Source organism: Neoarius graeffei, chromosome 11, assembly GCF_027579695.1.
Source record: "Neoarius graeffei isolate fNeoGra1 chromosome 11, fNeoGra1.pri, whole genome shotgun sequence".
Taxonomy (NCBI): domain Eukaryota; kingdom Metazoa; phylum Chordata; class Actinopteri; order Siluriformes; family Ariidae; genus Neoarius; species Neoarius graeffei.
The window spans coordinates 7,878,255-7,898,988 of NC_083579.1; the positions used below are offsets into that span (position 1 = coordinate 7,878,255).

General features: G+C 44.7%; 1 protein-coding gene across 2 annotated transcripts; it reads left to right on the forward strand.

Annotated features, from left to right (window-relative positions):
* Positions 1-311: 311 nt before the first annotated feature.
* On the forward strand, positions 312-20,407 carry arhgef33 (Rho guanine nucleotide exchange factor (GEF) 33). Of its 2 annotated transcripts, XM_060933357.1 has the most exons (14): positions 313-675; positions 3,566-3,730; positions 3,873-3,970; positions 6,141-6,247; positions 6,372-6,476; positions 6,641-6,767; positions 6,967-7,099; positions 8,041-8,136; positions 8,219-8,311; positions 8,539-8,741; positions 8,859-8,930; positions 12,586-13,201; positions 13,282-13,418; positions 18,151-20,407. In XM_060933357.1, the coding sequence occupies exons 1-14, from the start codon at positions 646-648 to the stop codon at positions 18,278-18,280; spliced, it is 2,112 nt and encodes a 703-aa protein (XP_060789340.1). In that variant the 5' UTR covers positions 313-645; the 3' UTR covers positions 18,281-20,407. The 2 variants fall into 2 exon arrangements, with proteins under 2 accessions (XP_060789342.1, XP_060789340.1); XM_060933359.1 differs by lacking the exon at positions 8,859-8,930 and having other exon boundaries at positions 312-675.
* Positions 20,408-20,734: the final 327 nt, after the last annotated feature.

The following is a 20,734-nucleotide window of genomic DNA, read 5'->3' on the forward strand; positions in this document are numbered from 1 at the left end:
TTCTCTCTCTCTTTCCATCTCTCTCCCTTTCTTTCCTTCTCTCCTCTCTCTCCTTCCATCTCCGTCTGTGAGGGTGTATTCTATAGTGAGTGAGTTTACTCACAGCTGTAGTTTGTTTGGATATGTTCAGTGCACAAGTGATTACTCCGTGATGTTTTCAGAATATTGCAGCACACTGCAAAAATGATTATCGAGAATCTCTTTAATATCAGTGAATTTATCTAATAATTCCTCCTGGGTTATTAGAACTCGAATAGAAGATTGAGCTTAACTTTAGATGCTAATCATCTTCTGATAAGAAATATCAGATAAATTCACCCATATTAAAGAGATTTTCTCTCAAAAAGAAATGATGTTTTGCAGTACAGTGCTATTTGTGTAACTTTCTTAAAACCTGATGAATACCTGAGTAAACGTTCTGAGCATATTTATCTGGGATTATTGTCTTCGTTAATTAAGACTTAATGATGTGCGTTAAATAACGATAAATAAAATGTTTTAAATGTAACAGACAACAAACTAGTGAAAGGGACTTAAAGAAGGAAGCCATTAAAACTTGAGAAGTCATAGGAGTTCTAAACACTTACTGTGTGTGTGTGTGTGTGTGTATACACACCACTTTTTATTTTAGATGCAGATGCATACATGGATGATCCAGATCTGCACATGGTTCAGGTAGAATTTCTTCTGTTCTTTTAGCGAATATCTCTCTCTCTCTCTCTCTCTCTCTCTCACTTTCCTTCTCTCTCCCTCCCCTTCTCTGTCTGTGTGTCTCTCTCTCTGCTTCTCGCTTTCCTTCTCTCTCCTTCTCTCTCCCCTTCTCTCTCTGTGTGTGTCTCTCTCTCTCTCTGCTTCTCGCTTTCCTTCTCTCTCTCCTTGTCTCTCTCTCCCCTTCTCTGTATCTCTCTCTCTGCTTCTCGCTTTCCTTCTCTCTCTCCTTATCTCTCTCTCCCCTTCTCTGTCTGTGTGTCTTTCTCTCTCTGCTTCTCGCTTTCCTTCTCTCTCTCCTTATTTCTCTCTCCCCTTCTGTCTGTGTGTCTCTCTCTGCTTCTTGCTTTCCTTCTCTCTCTCCTTCTTGCTTTCCTTCTCTGTCCTCTCTCTCTCCCTCACTGTGTCTCTCTCCTTCTCTCTCCCCTTCTCTCTCTGTGTGTGTCTCTCTCTCTCTGCTTCTTGCTTTCCTTCTCTCTCTCCTTATTTCTCTCTCCCCTTCTGTCTGTGTCTCTCTCTCCTTATTTCTCTCTCCCCTTCTGTCTGTCTCTCTCTCTGCTTCTCGCTTTCCTTCTCTCTCTCCTTATTTCTCTCTCCCCTTCTGTCTGTGTGTCTCTCTCTGCTTCTTGCTTTCCTTCTCTCTCTCCTTCTTGCTTTCCTTCTCTGTCCTCTCTCTCTCCCTCACTGTGTCTCTCTCCTTCTCTCTCCCCTTCTCTCTCTGTGTGTGTCTCTCTCTCTCTGCTTCTTGCTTTCCTTCTCTCTCTCCTTATTTCTCTCTCCCCTTCTGTCTGTGTCTCTCTCTCCTTATTTCTCTCTCCCCTTCTGTCTGTGTCTCTCTCTCTGCTTCTCGCTTTCCTTCTCTCTCTCCTTCTTGCTTTCCTTCTCTCTGTCCTCTCTCTCTCCCCCTCACTGTGTGTGTGTCTCTCTCTCTCCTCTCTCCCCTTCTTCTGTCTGTGTCTCTCTCCTTCTCGCTTTCCTTCTCTCTTTCTTGCTTTCCTTCTCTCTCTCTCTCTCGCGCTCTGTCTCTCTCTCCTCCCTCTTGGTTTCCTTCTCTCTCTGTCCTTATCTCTCTCTCCCCCCCTCTGTCTGTGTGTGTGTCTCTCTCTCTCCCCTTCTGTCTGTCTGTCTCTCTCTCTCTCTCTCTCTCTCTCTCTCTCTCTGTCTCTCCTTCTCGCTTTTCTTCTCTCTTTCTTGCTTTCCTTCTCTCTCTCTCTGATAGCTTTCACATGATTGTGTGTTTTGTGTGTGTGTGTGTGTGTGTCCAATGTTGTTAAAAGACATTAAGCCTTAATGAAGAGAGTGTGATTGAAGTGCAACCAAATTCAGCTCAAAGAAGAACTGTGTTACCTCAAAGAAGCTTTCAGTCAGTTAGCTACGAGTAGATTTTACTAGTTTGGTCTATTTATGTGACAGAGTTTGGTTAATCCTTCTCGCTTCGCTGATCCATGATTTCATTCAGTAACTGACCTTGTAAATAATATAATATTTTGTCAAAGCCATGTTACACATTTCAGTCATTTTACATCTTTGTATGTCTGGTCTATTCTTTTTGATTAGCTTACTCACACACAGTCACTGTTATTTACGCCCCTGCATTTAATACTTTGTACCAACCTCCTCTGTCAGTAAAACAGCGCCGAGTCTCTCCTGTAACATTTTATAAGGTTGGAGATACAGAGCAGGGCATCTGAGACCGTTCCTCTTTACACACTCTCTCCACATCATCCAGGGTCTTCAGCCCTCTCTGCTCGTGCTCTCGCTGCACTTCAGCTTTTTCACTGGGGTTCAGGTCAGGGGACTGAGATGGCCAGGGCAGAAGCTTGATTCTGTCCTCAGTGAGCCATTTTTTTTTTTTTTAAAGATATTTTTTTGGACTTTTTTCACCTTTATTGGATAGGACAGTGTAGAGACAGGACAGGAAATGAGCTGGAGAGAGAGACAGGGAGGGATCGGGAAATGACCTCGGGTCGGAATCGAACCCGGGTCCCCGGATTTATCGGATTTATGGTATGGCGCCTTAGCCACCTGAGCCACGACGCCCCCAGTGAGTCATTTTTGTGTTGTTCTGGACATATGATTTGGATCACAGTCCTGCTGGAAGATCCAATGACGACCCAGTTTTTGTTTCCCGACAGACGTGGCCAGATTCTGATTTAAAATGTCCAGGTATTTCATGGAGTCCATGATGCCATATACAAGGTTTTCAGGGTCTTTGGAGGAAAAACGGCCCCAAAACAAACATGAAAGAACTTCCACCATACTTTACAGTTGGGATCGGGTTCTTTTCATTACAGCCATCCTTCTTTTTACACCAAACCCACAACGAGTGTTTGTTTCTTGTCAAAAGGCTACAATTTTGTTTCATCAGACCAGAGAACACACTTCCAGTCAAAGTAGTAGGAGTGTTTGGCAAACTTCAGGCCGATTTGTTTTTCTCTGAATAAATTGATTTCAAATAAATGATGGAATTTTTTTTTAAGTGCAAGATGAAGTGACTTCACCAAAAGGTGGATTTTTTTTTCTAACTCTTTTTATTAACCTTTACAAGGGGTGCCAATAATCATGAAGGGTATTTTAAAGACTCAGAATAAATTATTTTTGGTTTTGTTTATATCCATATTCAAAAGGAAATTGCACTTGATTATCCTTACTCTGAGCAGAAACCAAAAATTCACTTCAATTCTGTCACTTTTAGAATCAGTATGTAAGTCAAAGGGGGTACTTACTTTTGAGCAGCACACCCCACTGGGGTGGTGGTTTCAATAATGTCACCAAGCTAGCTCACAAATGTATATATCTAATCGTTTATAGATTATGAACTTTGTATTTATTCAGCTTTACACCTCCAACATTACAGTTGCAGGCCCTGTGGGCGGAGCTTAAGGAAGGACTCAGGGGCGTGGTTCAGGAGATCGCCGCCTTACAGCAGAGCAACAGCCATTTGGAAGAGAAAGTGTCTGAGTGCCAGAGAGACACAGCCGAGAAAATCCTGTCTCTGAGAAATACGCTGAACACACTCCAGGTGCACAAGACGCACATTAATCTCGAGATAATAAAGGAGCTGAGAAAGAAAATGATGAAACACCTGCCGCACCTGCCGTGTACATACAGCGTTCAGTTCTGTACAATTGTGAACGTTGTTTTTAACATTTGATGTTTTGCAGGAGGACACAGGCATTGCTCTGTCTCAGATGTCTGAACTTAACATCAGACAAAAAGAGCTACAGAAAGATCTGGAGATACTACAGAGGACACGACACAGGTAACACACTACCGAGGACACGACGCATGTAACACGCACTACAGAGGACACGACGCGTGTAACGCACTACAGATGACAGGACGCGTGTAACGCACTACAGAGGACATGACGTGTGTAACGCATTGCAGAGGACAAAACACAGGTAACGCACTACCGAGGACACGACGCATGTAACGCACTACAGACGACAGTACGCATGTAACGCACTGCAGAGGACAAAACACAGGTAACGCACTACCGAGGACACGACGCATGTAACGCACTACAGACGACAGTACGCATGTAACGCACTGCAGAGGACAAAACACAGGTAACGCACTACCGAGGACACGACACATGTAACACGCACTACAGAGGACACGATGCATGTAACGCACTACAGACGACAGGATGCATGTAACACACTACAGAGGACACGACGCATGTAACGCACTACAGACGACAGTACGCATGTAACGCACTGCAGAGGACAAAATACAGGTAACGCACTACAGAGGACACGACGCATGTAACGCGCACTACAGAGGACACGACGCATATAACGCGCACTACAGAGGACACGACGCATGTAACGCACTACAGAGGACACGACGCATGTAACGCACTACAGACGACACGACGCATGTAACGCACTACAGAGGACACGACGCATGTAACGCACTACAGAGGACACGACGCATGTAACGCACTACAGACGACAGTACGCATGTAACGCACTGCAGAGGACAAAACACAGGTAACGCACTACCGAGGACACGACACATGTAACACGCACTACAGAGGACACGATGCATGTAACGCACTACAGACAACAGGACGCATGTAACGCACTACAGAGGACACGACGCATGTAACGCACTACAGACGACAGTACGCATGTAACGCACTGCAGAGGACAAAACACAGGTAACGCACTACAGAGGACACGACGCATGTAACGCGCACTACAGAGGACACGACGCATGTAACGCGCACTACAGAGGACACGACGCATGTAACGCACTACAGACGACAGGACGCATGTAACGCACTGCAGAGGACAAAACACAGGTAATGCACTACCGAGGACACAACACATGTAACACACACTACAGAGGACGCAACGCAGGTAACACGCACTACAGAGGACGTGACGCAGGTAACACGCACTACAGAGGACGCGACGCAGGTAACGCGCTGCAGAGGACGCGACGCAGGTAACGCGCTGCAGAGGACGCGACGCAGGTAACGCGCTGCAGAGGACGCGACGCAGGTAACGCGCTGCAGAGGACGCGACGCAGGTAACGCGCTGCAGAGGACGCGACGCAGGTAACGCGCTGCAGAGGACGCGACGCAGGTAACATGCACTACAGAGGACGCGACGCAGGTAACGCGCGCTGCAGAGGACGCGACGCAGGTAACGCGCGCTGCAGAGGACGCGACGCAGGTAACGCGCGCTGCAGAGGACGCGGCGCAGGTAACGCGCGCTGCAGAGGACGCGACGCAGGTAACGCGCGCTGCAGAGGACGCGACGCAGGTAACGCGCGCTGCAGAGGACGCGACGCGTGCAACGCACTGCAGAGGACGCGACGCGTGCAACGCACTACAGAGGACGCGACGCGTGTAACGCGCGCTACAGAGGACGCGACGCAGGTAACGGGCGCTACAGAGGACACGACACAGGTAACGAGCGCTACAGAGGACACGACGCAGGTAACGGGCGCTACAGAGGACACGACGCAGGTAACGGGCGCTACAGAGGACACGACGCGTGTAACGAGCGCTACAGAGGACACGACGCGTGTAACACACTACAGAGGACACGACGCAGGTAACACGCACTACAGAGGACACGACACGTGTAATGCACTACAGAGGACACGACGCGTGTAACGCACTACAGAGGACACGACGCGTGTAACGCACTACAGAGGACACGACGCAGGTAACGCACTACAGAGGACACGACGCAGGTAACGCACTACAGAGGACACGACGCAGGTAACGGGCGCTACAGAGGACACGACGCAGGTAACGGGCGCTACAGAGGACACGACGCAGGTAACGGGCGCTACAGAGGGCATGACGCGTTTAACGCGCGCTACCGAGGACACGACACAGGTAATGCGCGCTACAGAAATCTGACAGACATTTTTTTAGCTGAAATATTTCTTACCCATGTTATTGATAGAAAATTCTCAAGGGGGGAGGAGCTAGTGGATGGCCACACCTCTCCGTGCAGCCAAACACAACTGAGACTCATTCAGCATTACATCAGCAGCCTGCCAACCAGTCAGAGTGAGTGGATCTCTGACAGTCCTTTCAGATACATTTACACTGGATCTTCTGATTAGATGCACCTTTCAGAAAGAGACAGGTTGCTGTTTGCTATTGGCTGTGTGTGTGTGTGCGCGCGCGTTAGGTTCTGAGCAGGATGCCAGTGATTTCAGGACTCATCCTAAAGCTCCACTGTGGCGGGAAAGGAGAGAGAGCCGAGACCTGACAGAACAGATCAGCCAGGACATGAGTGCGTCTCTCTCTCTCTCACACACACACACACACGTTAATATTTTTATATTGAGATGAAAACAGCTTGGGGTCTCAGAGAATTCACAGTGTCCGTTTGGAGGTATCTGCCCCAAATGTTTGAGTACCCCTGATCTAAATGTGTGTGTGTGTGTTTGTGTGTAGGTCAAAGGCAAGTAGCTGCTCTGGAGCTGTTGGAGTCAGAGAGAGTGTACGTGTCATATCTGTCTTTGCTGCTGAAGGCCAACATCACCTACAACGGCTGTGAAAACTCGAACCTCAAAGACAAACGGTAAAACACGCACGCGCGCGCACAGAGATTTACATAAACATTTTACTATTACCTCAGACCTGAAACACTTGTGTCTCAAATTGTGCACCACATGCTATTTTCGATCAAGTACCACATCATTAAATTTTCTAATGTAAACTTGTATTAAAATTTGAAACCGTTCTCCTCTCATGATGCATTCCTTCTCTTTCCGTCTCAGGCTGTTCCCATCCTCTTTACGATTTCTGATCCAGCAGCACCTGGAGCTGTTGCATCTCCTGCAGGAACGTGTGCTCAAGAGTCACTGGCAAGGCATCATGGGAGATGTGTTTCTGAGGCTCATCAATAAAGAGGTACTAGAGCTTTGTCTTTTGCACATCAGTTCCAATGAAAGGGCGTGGCTTATGCACGTCAGTCCCAGGGAAGAAGGTGTGGCTTATCAGAATCAGAAAACTTTTTTTTTTTTCTTAATAATCCTGAGGGGAAACTTATTGCATGTCATTCCTGTTATGTGCATTCTATTACCGGTAAAGAAGGTGTGACTTTTGTGCAAGCCAGTCCCAGTGAAGTAGGAGTGGCTTATGTGCATCTCAGTCCCAGTGAAGGAGGTGTGGCTTATGTATGTAATTCTTGTTAAAGAAGGCATGGCTTATGTGCATGCCAGTCCCAGTGAAGGAGGTGTGGCTTATGTGTATGTTATTCCTGGTAAAGGAGGTGTGGCTTATGTGCATGCCAGTCCCAGTGAAGGAGGCGTGGCTTATGTTCATGTTATTTCTGGTAAAGGAGGCGTGGCTTATGTGCATGTTATTCCTGTTATAGGAGGCGTGGCTTATGTTCATGTCAGTCCCAGTGAAGGAGGCGTGGCTTATGTGCATGCCAGTCCCAGTGAAGGAGGCGTGGCTTATGTGCATGCCAGTCCCAGTGATCAGGGTGTGGCTTATGTGTATGTTGTTCCTGGTAAAGGAGGTGTGGCTTATGTGCATGCCAGTCCCAGTGAAGGAGGCGTGGCTTATGTTCATGTTATTTCTGGTAAAGGAGGCGTGGCTTATGTTCATGTCAGTCCCAGTGAAGGAGGCGTGGCTTATGTGCAGGCCAGTCCCAGTGAAGGAGGCGTGGCTTATGTGCATGCCAGTCCCAGTGAAGGAGGCGTGGCTTATGTGTATGTTGTTCCTGGTAAAGGAGGTGTGGCTTGTGTGCATCAGTCCCACTGAAAAGGCATAGTGTTAATGATGAGCCAACATTCAGATGAAATGAGGGGTAAAAGCTGGTGTGTGTGTGTGTGTTTGTTTCACAGAGTGATTTTCTGGACAACTACACGTCCTATCTAAAGGAGCTCCCTGAGTGCCTTTCATCCGCCTGCTTATTCTCAAAACCTGTTGGCCTGCTAGAGGTACACACACACACACACACACACAGATCAGATGTGGTGAGTGAAAGGTGTGTCCTGATTGGCTGTGCATATTCTAATCTAGGGTGACATCACAGGAGATGAGACATGTCCATCCCTACACACTCTGCTGCTCCAGCCGGTCCAGCGTATCCCAGAATACCTCAGGCTCTTACAGGTGTCCATCTAACTATGCCATCCATCCATCCATCCATGTTACCAAACATTCCACTCATCTATCCATACATTGACTTGTTCATTTTAATACTTCATCCGTTTCCACACCTACCTGCTGATTTTTGAGAGTGAGATGTACAAATGTGTTTGTGTGTTACAGCATCATGTGAAAACAGGATACTGACTGTGTACGTGTTACTTCTGGGTTCTGTGTGTGTGTGTGTTTAGAGTCTGTTGCATCAGACGGAATCTGAGCATCCAGATTATTACCTGCTGCTTGTGTGTGTGCAGCATCTACGATCCTTCACCACCCAGTACAGTAACCTCCTCCAGCACAACCAGGACCTCCTCACACACTCCAGAGAACACACACACAACCTGTGCACACACCAGCCGGACCGGGTGGCACACACACGCAAGGAATTCAGCAGGTCAATCCATCATCGTATCACTGTTGTATTGTGATGAGTGTGTGTGTGTGTAAGAAGCGTTCAGTTAAGTGTGTGTTGTGTGTCTAATTGACCTGGTGTTTCTTGTGTACGATTCAGATCTTCAGTTAAGCAGCTGTATAAAGTGGACTATGAGAGTTCCTCACATTTCAGTAGCACAAGTGCACTGACGTGAGTCACCAACTTTAACACACAGCACTATTCAATCCATCCAGCGATTCAAGGATTCCGTTCATCTGTCCATTTTATAATCCACTCATCCATCTGTTACATCCAACCCTCCGCCCTCTGTTCCATTAATCCATTCGTCATTCCACCGATCTACAGTGGGGCAAAAAAGTATTTAGTCAGCCACGAATTGTGCAAGTTCTCCCACTTAAAAAGATGAGAGAGGCCTGTAATTTTCATCATAGGTACACTTCAACTATGAGAGACAGAATGAGGGGAAAGAATCCAGGAAATCACATTGTAGGATTTTTAATGAATTAATTGGTAAATTCCTCAGTAAAATAAGTATTTGGTCACCTACAAACAAGCAAGATTTCTGGCTCTCACAGACCTGTAACTTCTTCTTTAAGAGGCTCCTCTGTCCTCCACTCGTTACCTGTATTAATGGCACCTGTTTGAACTCGTTATCAGTATAAAAGACACCTGTCCACAACCTCAAACAGTCACACTCCAAACTCCACTATGGCCAAGACCAAAGAGCTGTCAAAGGACACCAGAAACAAAACTGTAGACCTGCACCAGGCTGGGAAGACTGAATCTGCAATAGGTAAGCAGCTTGGTGTGAAGAAATCAACTGTGGGAGCAATTATTAGAAAATGGAAGACATACAAGACCACTGATAATCTCCCTCGATCTGGGGCTCCATGCAAGATCTCACCCCGTGGGGTCAAAATGATCACAAGAACGGTGAGCAAAAATCCCAGAACCACATGGGGGGGCCTAGTGAATGACCTGCAGAGAGCTGGGACAAAAGTAACAAAGGCTACCATCAGTAACACACTACGCCACCAGGGACTCAAATCCTGCAGTGCCAGACGTGTCCCCCTGCTTAGGCCAGTACATGTCCAGGCTCGTCTGAAGTTTGCTAGAGAGCATTTGGATGATCCAGAAGAGGATTGGGAGAATGTCATATGGTCAGATGAAACCAAAATAGAACTTTTTGGTAAAAACTCAACTTCTTGTGTTTGGAGGAGAAAGAATGCTGAGTTGCATCCAAAGAACACCATACCTACTGTGAAGCATGGGGGTGGAAACATCATGCTTTGGGGCTGTTTTTCTGCAAAGGGACCAGGACGACTGATCCGTGTAAAGGAAAGAATGAATGGGGCCATGTATCGTGAGATTTTGAGTGAAAACCTCCTTCCATCAGCAAGGGCATTGAAGATGAAACGTGGCTGGGTCTTTCAGCATGACAATGATCCAAAACACACTGCCCGGGCAGCGAAGGAGTGGCTTCGTAAGAAGCATTTCAAGGTCCTGGAGTGGCCTAGCCAGTCTCCAGATCTCAACACCATAGAAAATCTTTGGAGGGAGTTGAAAGTCTGTGTTGCCCAGCGACAGCCCCAAAACATCACTGCTCTAGAGGAGATCTGCATGGAGGAATGGGCCAAAATACCAGCAACAGTGTGTGAAAACCTTGTGAAGACTTACAGAAAATGTTTGACCTCTGTCATTGCCAACAAAGGATATATAACAAAGTATTGAGATGAACTTTTGTTATTGACCAAATACTTATTTTCCACCATAATTTGCAAATAAATTCTTTAAAAATCAGACAATGTGATTTTCTGGATTTTTTTTTCTTATTTTGTCTCTCATAGTTGAGGTATACCTATGATGAAAATTACAGGCCTCTCTCATCTTTTTAAGTGGGAGAACTTGCACAATTGGTGACTGACTAAATACTTTTTTGCCCCACTGTATCTGATCATTATCCAGCCATCCACTCATTCAACCATTCCGTCTGTCTGTCCATCAGCTTATTCCATAAAACCACTTCAAACATTCCATCCATCCACTCAGCCATCCCATTGATTATCTTGTAGTTCCATTGATCCATCCTCTCTTTTGACCATTCGACTAATCTCTTTCAGCTCTATCCATCCGTCCATCCCATTATTTTATTGACCCTTCCCACTCGCGTGACCTTCGTAAACGCGACCGCCATTTTGGACACGAAGTGGACTTCGGTTCGAATCGGTTTGAATGCGAGGAAGACGACAAACGAAAAACATAAAAGAAAAAGGAGCGAGATGCAGAAAACACCTTCACTATCCAGCGACGTAGGGCATTTACAGGGCGAGCAGAGGGAGAGGTATTTGCAAAAATTGAGGTTAGCAGGCTTAGAGAACGACGTTTACCTGCAATAATACCTAACACACATTTAAGTATCTGTCGTAAAGACGTGAAACTTGTCGAGTGACGAGTGTGTTCATTGATAAGCTAACACAATCTTAAAGTAGACATACCAACACACTGCCCTGGCGCTGTGTACAGTTTACCTTCTATGGTTTGTGCACTCACTATTTGCCATTACTTTCTCCAACCGTTGTTACAGATTACAGGGAATGGCCTGGATTTAAGAGACAAATACATGTTCCTCTTGTTTTGAACACTTATTTGTAGGACATTACCTCTGATCTGTCCTACAGTCTACCAACAGCAAAGGAACACAACGTTAGCTAATGTCGTTAGCTAATAGCTACTACAGAAGAACAAAGAGGTTACAATGGGTTATTTTAACCTATTTGGTTACACACTCGCCGCCACAAAATGTTAACAGCAACGTAATGCCTTTTCTGGCTAATTTTATTCGTCTTACCTCCAACAAAGTGGGCACTACACAAGCGTTGGTATGCCGAGGGCTGCCAGTCTTTCCTGTTAATGGCCGCTATCCATCTTCTCCGTCGGTCAGCATCTGTCGGGATCCGATAAAATGATAAATCTTGCCTTGTGTGTTGATGGTTACTACATCCAGGTGCACAACAATATAATGGCATGATGGAAGTCTTGCTGAAAGTAAAAACTTTCTTTGATGGCTATATTCCTTTCGATGCTTCGCCGTCGTTCCTCGTTGTTGGCTGTGGTAGACTACTGGTAGTTCATGTCCAAAATGGCAGCCGCGTTTGTCGTGACGTCACGTGGGATGGGTCAATAATGCCATTGATCATCCTCTTTCCACCATTCTACAAGCCTATCTTTCAGCTCCATCCATCCCACTGATTATCTTGCAGTTCCATTGATCCATTCTCTTTCCACCATTCTATGAATCTTTCAGCTCCAGCCATCCATCCGTCCATCCCATTGATTATCTTTGTTCCATTGATCCATCCTCTTTCCACCATTCTACGAGTCTGTCTTTCAGCTCTATCCATCCAGCCTTCCCTCCCTCCCATCATTTGGCTACATAGCTGTTCTATCCATCCACTCATCCAACCATTTTATCCATCTGTTCCACTCACAATGCTGTCATTTTCTAAACTTATCACACCATTTCATTAATTTGTCCATATTGTAGCTATTTTCATCAATCCATTCAACTAAATAATTATTGGTACAGTATTGCATGCATTTTTCCTCCATCGAACCATTCTGTCTATCCATCTGCCAATCTCACTAACTCTACTCACTCATTGTGCCATCCGTTCATTTCTTCATCCAACTGTAATCTCTTTCTATAATCCAGTAACCAGACTGCATGTATCGCTCCATCCACTCATCTCTTCATTCACCTCATCTAACAATTCAGTTTATTCACCTAGTCCATTTCATTTGTTCATTCAAATAACTATTAGAGCTACATCTCTCTCTCTCTCAGTGATCCAGCCCACGGTCAGAACAGAAAGAAAGCAGCTGTCCATTATTACTCTGATTGGGAGGCGGAGCCTAGTCGTTTCCACCCTGACATTTCCTTTGCATCCGACTCGGAATCTCGTCACAAAGCCACACCCACTCAACTCCACAGGATTCCAGAGACAGAAAGGGCAGGGTCAGCCCTGACCGACGCAATGGAGGCATTCCTTCCGTACAGAGGCGGGGACTCTCGCTGTTCAAGTCGCTCCCATTCTACTGACTCAAGCATCGACATTGCTTTTGTGAGCTGTAAACCCTCCGTCAGTCCAAACCATCAATCCCAAAGCAGAGGGCGGCGCAGCGGAGGTGGGGTTTACAGAGCCAGCCGTGGCTGCGTGTCGCCCGATTCAGCCAGCATGATGAAGCCTTTGCAGCCGGTACAACGAAAGAGCAAGTCGCTGAACGGTTTGCAGCTGGACAGCATCGACAGCCGCCCCCACCTGGTCAGAAGTCCGGTCCACCCAAGACTGGTGCGCCAATCAAGCGCCAAGTCAAGGCTGAGGAACAGCAGCCCAGAGCGGCATCACCACGAACCCAACGCGCACGCCAACGCTGACGAGGTCACACAACAACTGCACAAGGTTACACAACACAACGCAAGTCTCTTAACTGGAAGCTAAATCTGTATTCAATTCATGATGCATGTTCTTTCCCATTTCAGGACTCCGGCCCTCCAGTATGGGAGGAGTTAAAATGGAAGGGTGTGTCTGATGAAGGTGACCACACCCCTCTGAGTGAGCGGAGCAGGAAGGAAGGCAAAGGCTTCCGAAGCTCCTTCAAAAAACTCTTTAAAAAGAGGTGAGGGTAAATTTTGTCAAACACACGCACTCCTTTGGCAACTTACCTGACTAAAACATCACGCAGGTCGCGCACACACTTCATGGGAACTTTATGCGCATACAGTGCTGAGCGTAAATGAGTGCACCCCCTTTGAAAAGTAACATTTTAAACAACATCTCAATGAAAACAAACAATTTCCAAAATGTTGACAAGACAAAGTTTAATATAACATCTGTTTAACTTGTAACGGGAAAGTAAGGTTAATAATATAACTTAGATTACACATTTTTCAGTTTTACTCAAATCAGGGTGGTGCAAAAATGAGTACACCCCACAACAAAAACTACTACATCTAGTGCTTTGTATGGCCTCCATGATTTTTAAAGACAGCGCCAAGTCTTCTAGGCATGGAATGAACAAGTTGGCGACATTTTGCAACATCAATCTTTTTCCATTCTTCAACAACGACCTCTTTTAGTGACTGGATGCTGGATGGAGAGTGATGCTCAACTGGTCTCTTCAGAATTCCCCATAGGTGTTCGACTGGGTTCAGATCAGGAGACGTACTTGGCCACTGAATCACTTTCACCCTGTTCTTCTTCAGAAATCCAACAGTGGCCTTAGATGTGTGTTTAGTCATGTTGCACAACGACCAAGGGCACGGAGTGATGGTAGCATCTTCTCTTTCAGTATAGAGCAATACATCTGTGAATTCATGATGCCATCAATGAAATGCAGCTCCCCGACACCAGCAGCACTCATGCAGCCCCACATAAGGACACTGCCACCACCATGTTTCACTGTAGGCACCAGGCATTTTTCTTTGTATTCCTCACCTTTGCGACGCCATCAGTTCCAAAAACATTTATCTTGGTCTCATCACTCCAGAGTATAGAGTCCCAGTAGTCTTCATCTTTGTCAGCATGGGCCCTGGCAAACTCTAGGCGGGCTTTTTTGTGCCTGGGCTTTAGGAAAGGCTTCTTTCGTGGACGGCATCCATGCATGCCATTCCTCTGCAGCGTACGCCGTATTGTGTCACGGGAAATAGTCACCCCAGTTTGGCTTTCTACTACTTTAGATAACTGCAGTGAACTTGCATGCCGATTTTCTTCAACCCTTCTCATCAGAAGACGCTCCTGTCGAGGTGTTAACTTCCATGGACGACCTGGACGTCTCTGCAAGACGGTTGCAGTTCCATCTTTCTTACATTTTTGGACCACTTTTGCTACAGTATTCTGACTGATAAGTAAAGCTTTGCTGATCTTCTTGTAGCCTTCACCTTTGTGGTGGAAAGAAATGATTTTCTTTGGGGAATTCTGAAGAGACCAGTTGAGCATCACTCTCCATCCAGCATCCAGTCACTAAAAGAGGTCGTTGTTGAAGAATGGAAAAAGATTGATGTTGCAAAATGTCGCCAACTTGTTCATTCCATGCCTAGAAGACTTGGCGCTGTCATTAAAAATCATGGCGGCCATACAAAGTACTAGATGTAGTAGTTTTTGTTGTGGGGTGTACTCATTTTTGCACCACCCTGATTTGAGTAAAACTGAAAAATGTGTAATCTAAGTTATATTATTAACCTTACTTTCACATTATAAGTTAAACAGATGTTATATTAAACTTGTCAACATTTTGGAAATTGTTTGTGTTCATTGAGATATCGTTTAAAATGTTACTTTTCAAAGGGGGTGCACTCATTTACGCTCAGCACTGTACGTTCGAGGAAGGATTGAGCATTAAACAGGAGGTCAGAACAAACAAAGGGTGGAGATGTTGAAACGGTCTGAGTACATGCATATTGCTAAAGGTTCGGTGATTTATTGGTGAGCAGTCTTGCCCGTAATTACCTCCGCTTCCAAAACCAGATGTAAATCCGTGGCATGAGTGTTGCTCCCAAATAATTTGCCTGCTTTTGAACTGTGGATTGGGATTCAGCCATTTTGCATACCATCAAGGCATTGAAGAGTTTCATTCCAAAATGCACTTCATCCATTCGTGGCGGTTAAAAATGTTTTTGTGACGTGTAAGAACCTGCATACATTTATTAAAAAGTATTGCTGTAAGAGCCACACTATGAGAATTTAAGTTAAATCAAATATGATTCATAATAGTGTCATTTAATGTAATTATCTCATATATAATGTTAAAAACAAATTCATGTAGGATGTATATTACATATGGTGCCTTTAATTTAGTGAGTAACGTCATGTGCAGTGCAAAGTTGAGTGAAGCACCCGACACCATTCAGATATAACATTGAAACCACCTGTCTAATATCGTCCAAGTCCTCCTTGTTGAGGTATGTATGGACTCCACCAGGCCTCTGAAGGTGTGCTGTGATACTGTATCTGGCACGCAGTTGCGAGGTGGGCTCGCCATGGATCGGACTTGTTTGTCCAGCACGTCCATGGATTGAGATCTGTGGAATTTGGAGGCCAAGTTAACACCTTGAACTCTTTGCGATGTTCCTCGAACCATTTTTTGCAGTGTGTCAGGGATCATTATCCTGCTGAAAGAGGCCACTGCTATTAGGGAATACCGTTGCCATGAAGGTGGTCTGCAACAATGTTTAGGTCGGTGGTACGCGTCAAAGTAACATCCACATGAACGCCAGGACCTGAGGTTTCCTAGCAGAACATTTCCCAGAGCATCCACCAGCTTGCCTTCTTCCCATAATGCATCCTGGTGCCATCTCTTCCCCAGGAATGTGACTTACACACAACCAACCATCCACATGATGTAAAAGAAAACGTGATTCATCAGACCAGGCCTCCTCCTTCCATTGCACCATTGTCAGTGGTGTACAGGGGGCACCGTGGGCTCTGACCGATCTGCACCTACACAGCACCATATGCGGCAAACTGCGATGTACTGTGTGTTCTGACTCCTTTCTATCAGTCAGCATTAACTTTTTCAGCAATCTGTGGGCTCGGATCAGACGGGCTCGCCTTCGACACCCCTGACCCGGTTGTCCTTCCTTGGACCACTTTTAGTACGTTCTAATCACTGTATACCAGGAACACCCCCCACACAAGGGGGTATGATTGATATATATATACACACACACACAGTGGTGCTTGAAAGTTTGTGAACCCTTTAGAATTTTCTATATTTCTGCATAAATATGATCTAAAACATCATCAGATTTTCACACAAGTCCTAAAAGTAGACAAAGAGAACCCAGTTAAACAAATGAGACAAAAATATTATACTTGGTCATTTATTTATTGAGGAAAATGATCCAATATTACATATGTGAGTAGCAAAAGTATGTGAACCTCTAGGATTAGCAGTTAATATGAAGGTGAAATTAGAGTCAGGTGTTTTCAATCAATGGGACGACAATCAGGTGTGAGTGGGCACCCTGTTTTATTTAAAGAACAGGAATCTATCAAAGTCTGATCTTCACAACACATGTTTGTGGAAGTGTATCATGGCACGAACAAAGGAGATTTCTGAGGACCTCAGAAAAAGCGTTGTTGATGCTCATCAGGCTGGAAAAGGTTACAAAACCATCTCTAAAGAGTTTGGACTCCACCAATCCACAGTCAGACAGATTGTGTACAAATGGAGGAAATTCAAGACCATTGTTGCCCTCCTCAGGAGTGGTCGACCAACAAAGATCACTCCAAGAGCAAGGTGTGTAATAGTCGGCGAGGTCACAAAGGACCCCAGGGTAACTTCTAAGCAACTGAAGGCCTCTCTCACATTGGCTAATGTTAATGTTCATGAGTCCACCATCAGGAGGACACTGAACAACAATGGTGTGCATGGCAGGGTTGCAAGGAGAAAGCCACTGCTCTCCAAAAAGAACATTGCTGCTCATCTGCAGTTTGCTAAAGATCACGTGGACAAGCCAGAAGGCTATTGGAAAAATGTTTTGTGGACAGATGAGACCAAAATAGAACTTTTTGTTTTAAATGAGAAGCGTTATGTTTGGAGAAAGGAAAACACTGCATTCCAGCACAAGAACCTTATCCCATCTGTGAAACATGGTGGTGGTAGTATCATGGTTTGGGCCTGTTTTGCTGCATCTGGGCCAGGACGGCTTGCCATCATTGATGGAACAATGAATTCTGAATTATACCAGCGAATTCTAAAGGAACATGTCAGGACATTTGTCCATGAACTGAATCTCAAGAGAAGGTGGGTCATGCAGCAAGACAACGATCCTAAACACACAAGTCATTCTACCAAAGAATGATTAAAGAAGAATAAAGTGAATGTTTTGGAATGGCCAAGTCAAAGTCCTGACCTTAATCCAATGGAAATGTTGTGGAAGGACCTGAAGCGAGCAGTTCATGTGAGGAAACCCACCAACATCCCAGAGTTGAAGCTGTTCTGCACGGAGGAATGGGCTAAAATTCCTCCAAGCTGGTGTGCAGGACTGATCAACAGTTACCGCAAACGTTTAGTTGCAGTTATTGCTGCACAAGGGGGTCACACCAGATACTGAAAGCAAAGGTTCACATACTTTTGCCACTCACAGATATGTAATATTGGATCATTTTCCTCAATAAATAAATGACCAAGTATAATATTTTTGTCGCATTTGTTTAACTGGGTTCTCTTTATCTACTTTTAGGACTTGTGTGAAAATCTGATGATGTTTTAGGTCATATTTATCCATAAATGTAGAAAATTCTAAAGGGTTCACAGACTTTCAAGCACCACTGTGTGTGTGTATATATTATTATATAAATAAAATCAGTGTCCTAATTTATTATTTCTCTCTCTCTCTCTCTCTCAGGTCTGGTGGAGAGAACAAGGTGGAGAAAGCTGTAGAGAAGGCTGACGGACAGAGCAGCAGTGAGCTGGAATCTGGGAGGTCAAACAGAACAAGACAACCTGAAGATATTGACAGAGGAACTGCAGTCTAAACACACACAAGTAATTCTACTAGAAGTATACACTTGTGTTCAAAATAATAGCAGTCCAACACGACTAACCAGATCAATCACTGTTTTTGGTGGAAATTATATTACTACATGGCAAATAATTTACCAGTAGGTGTAGTAGAGTCATAGAAAACCAACAGACCCAACATTCATGATATGCATGCTCCTGAGTCTGTGTAATCGAATAATTAAGTGAAAGGGACGTGTTCAAAATAATAGCAGTGTGGAGTTTAATTAGTGAGATCATTCATTCTGTGAAAAAACAGATGTCAGTCAGGTGGCCCTAATTTAAGGATGAAGCCAGCACATGTTGTACATCCATTTCTCTCTGAAAACCTGAGAAACATGGGTCGTTCCAGACATTGTTCAGAAGAACAGCGTGCTTTGATTAAAACGTTGATTGGAGAGGTAAAACGTATACTGTAAAGAAGTGCAGAAAATGATGGGCTGCTCGGCTAAAATGATCTCCAGTGCTTTAAAATGGACAGCAAAGCCAGAGAGACGTGGAAGAAAACAGAAGACTACCATTCGAATGGATCGAAGAATAGCCAGAATGGCAAAGACTCAGCCAGTGATCAGCTCCAGGGTGATCAAAGACGGTAACTACCTGTGAGTACTGTGACAATTAGAAGACGCCTGTGTGAAGCTAATCTATCGGCAAGAAGCTCCCGCAAAGTTCCACTGTTAAAAAAAAAGACGTGCTGAAGAGGATACAATTTGCCAAAGAACACATCGACTGGCCTAAAGAGAAATGGAGAAACATTTTGTGGACTGATGAAAGTAAAATTGTTCTTTTTGGGTCCAAGAGCCGCAGACAGTTTTTCAGACGACCCCCAAACACTGAATTCAAGCCACAGTACACTCTGAAGGCAGTGAAGCATGGTGGTGCAAGCATCATGATATGGGGATGTTTCTCTTACTGTGGTGTCGGACCCATTTATCGCATACCAGGGATCATGGATCAGTTTGCATATATCAAAATACTTGAAGAGGTCATGTTGCCTTATGCTGAAGAGGAAATGCCCTTGAAATGGGTGTTTCAACAAGACAACGACCCCAAACACACCAGTAAGCGAGCAGCATCAGGGTTCAAGACCAACAAAATGAAAGTTATGGAGTGGCCAGCCCAATCCCCGGACCTTAATCCGATAGAAAACTCGTGGGGTGACATCAAAAATGCTGTTTCTGAGGCAAAACCAAGAAATGCAGAGGAACTGTGGAATGTTGTCAAATCATCCTGGGCTGGAATACCTGTTCACAGGTGCCAGAAGTTCTCAGAAACCGTGGTTATACAACTAAATATTAGTTTAGTGATTCACAGGAATACTAAATCCTTAAGATTTTTTCAGTTTATACAGTAAATATTTGGAGTTTGTAATGAAAAATGCAGACACCGCTATTTTTTTGAACAGCCCAATGTTCATTTTTCTTCATGTTTTGATGTAGAATATAATGTGCATTGTTCCCAATGCATGGAAATAAAAACTATTATAAGGATTTTGAGCTTTACTCACGTTTTTAAAACACACTGCTATTATTTTGAACACAACTGTATATTTGTAGAGCTGTCGTCTCTTTCTCCCCCATATGTCTCCGTCCCCCCCTCCACGTGTTGCTTCTTTAATGCCTTCATTATAGTCTTCTCTATCCTCTCTCAATGTTATTAGCCACCATTCAGTAACATTATATATTTATATAAATATCACTCCTGCTATTCTGTACATTGTACGAGACAATTATATACAGCCACAGTTCCATAATCAATTTAATTTTGTCTAGATATTGGGGGAAAAAAACAAACAAACAATATAGAGGACATTAAACAAAACTAAACCATCTGCCAGATCAATCCCAGTGTGTCCATTAATGTGTGTTTAAGAAGAGAACAGGAACGAAGACACCATGGTTTTTTTTTTTTTTCACCTTTAATGTGTTACCTCAATCTCATAGCAGTTTCACTTTCGAAACAAAATATAGACGATTATACAGTCTGTAAAACCAAATATTATCGTACACTATTTACAGGTCATGTGCATCGTAGTGTGAAGTGAACGTATAAATGCAGCTGAAGAACACGGACTCGGTCTGTTATTCACACATGCTGAAACCTGTGCCATGTTGGTTCAGGATGAAAGCTGCACTCTGGAAGGTTACTGAACTTTCCAAACACATTCATCTCTCTCTGTTCAGTGATGTGTGTATTATACTACACCCTGCATGTTTCGACTGGTAAGCAATGCGTCGTCTTATGGAAACACACGGCAAGTCTCGATCGGTCCACATTACCAGCTTCGCCTGAATCCGAGCAGCATTTGATTAAATGTAGTTGATCAGCCAAGACACGTTTGCTCAACAGTTTTGTGCAGGAGCTACGAGGCGAATGTAAATAACTAACGGAAAATATTTCATCGATCTCACCTGGAACGTTTCGAGGGT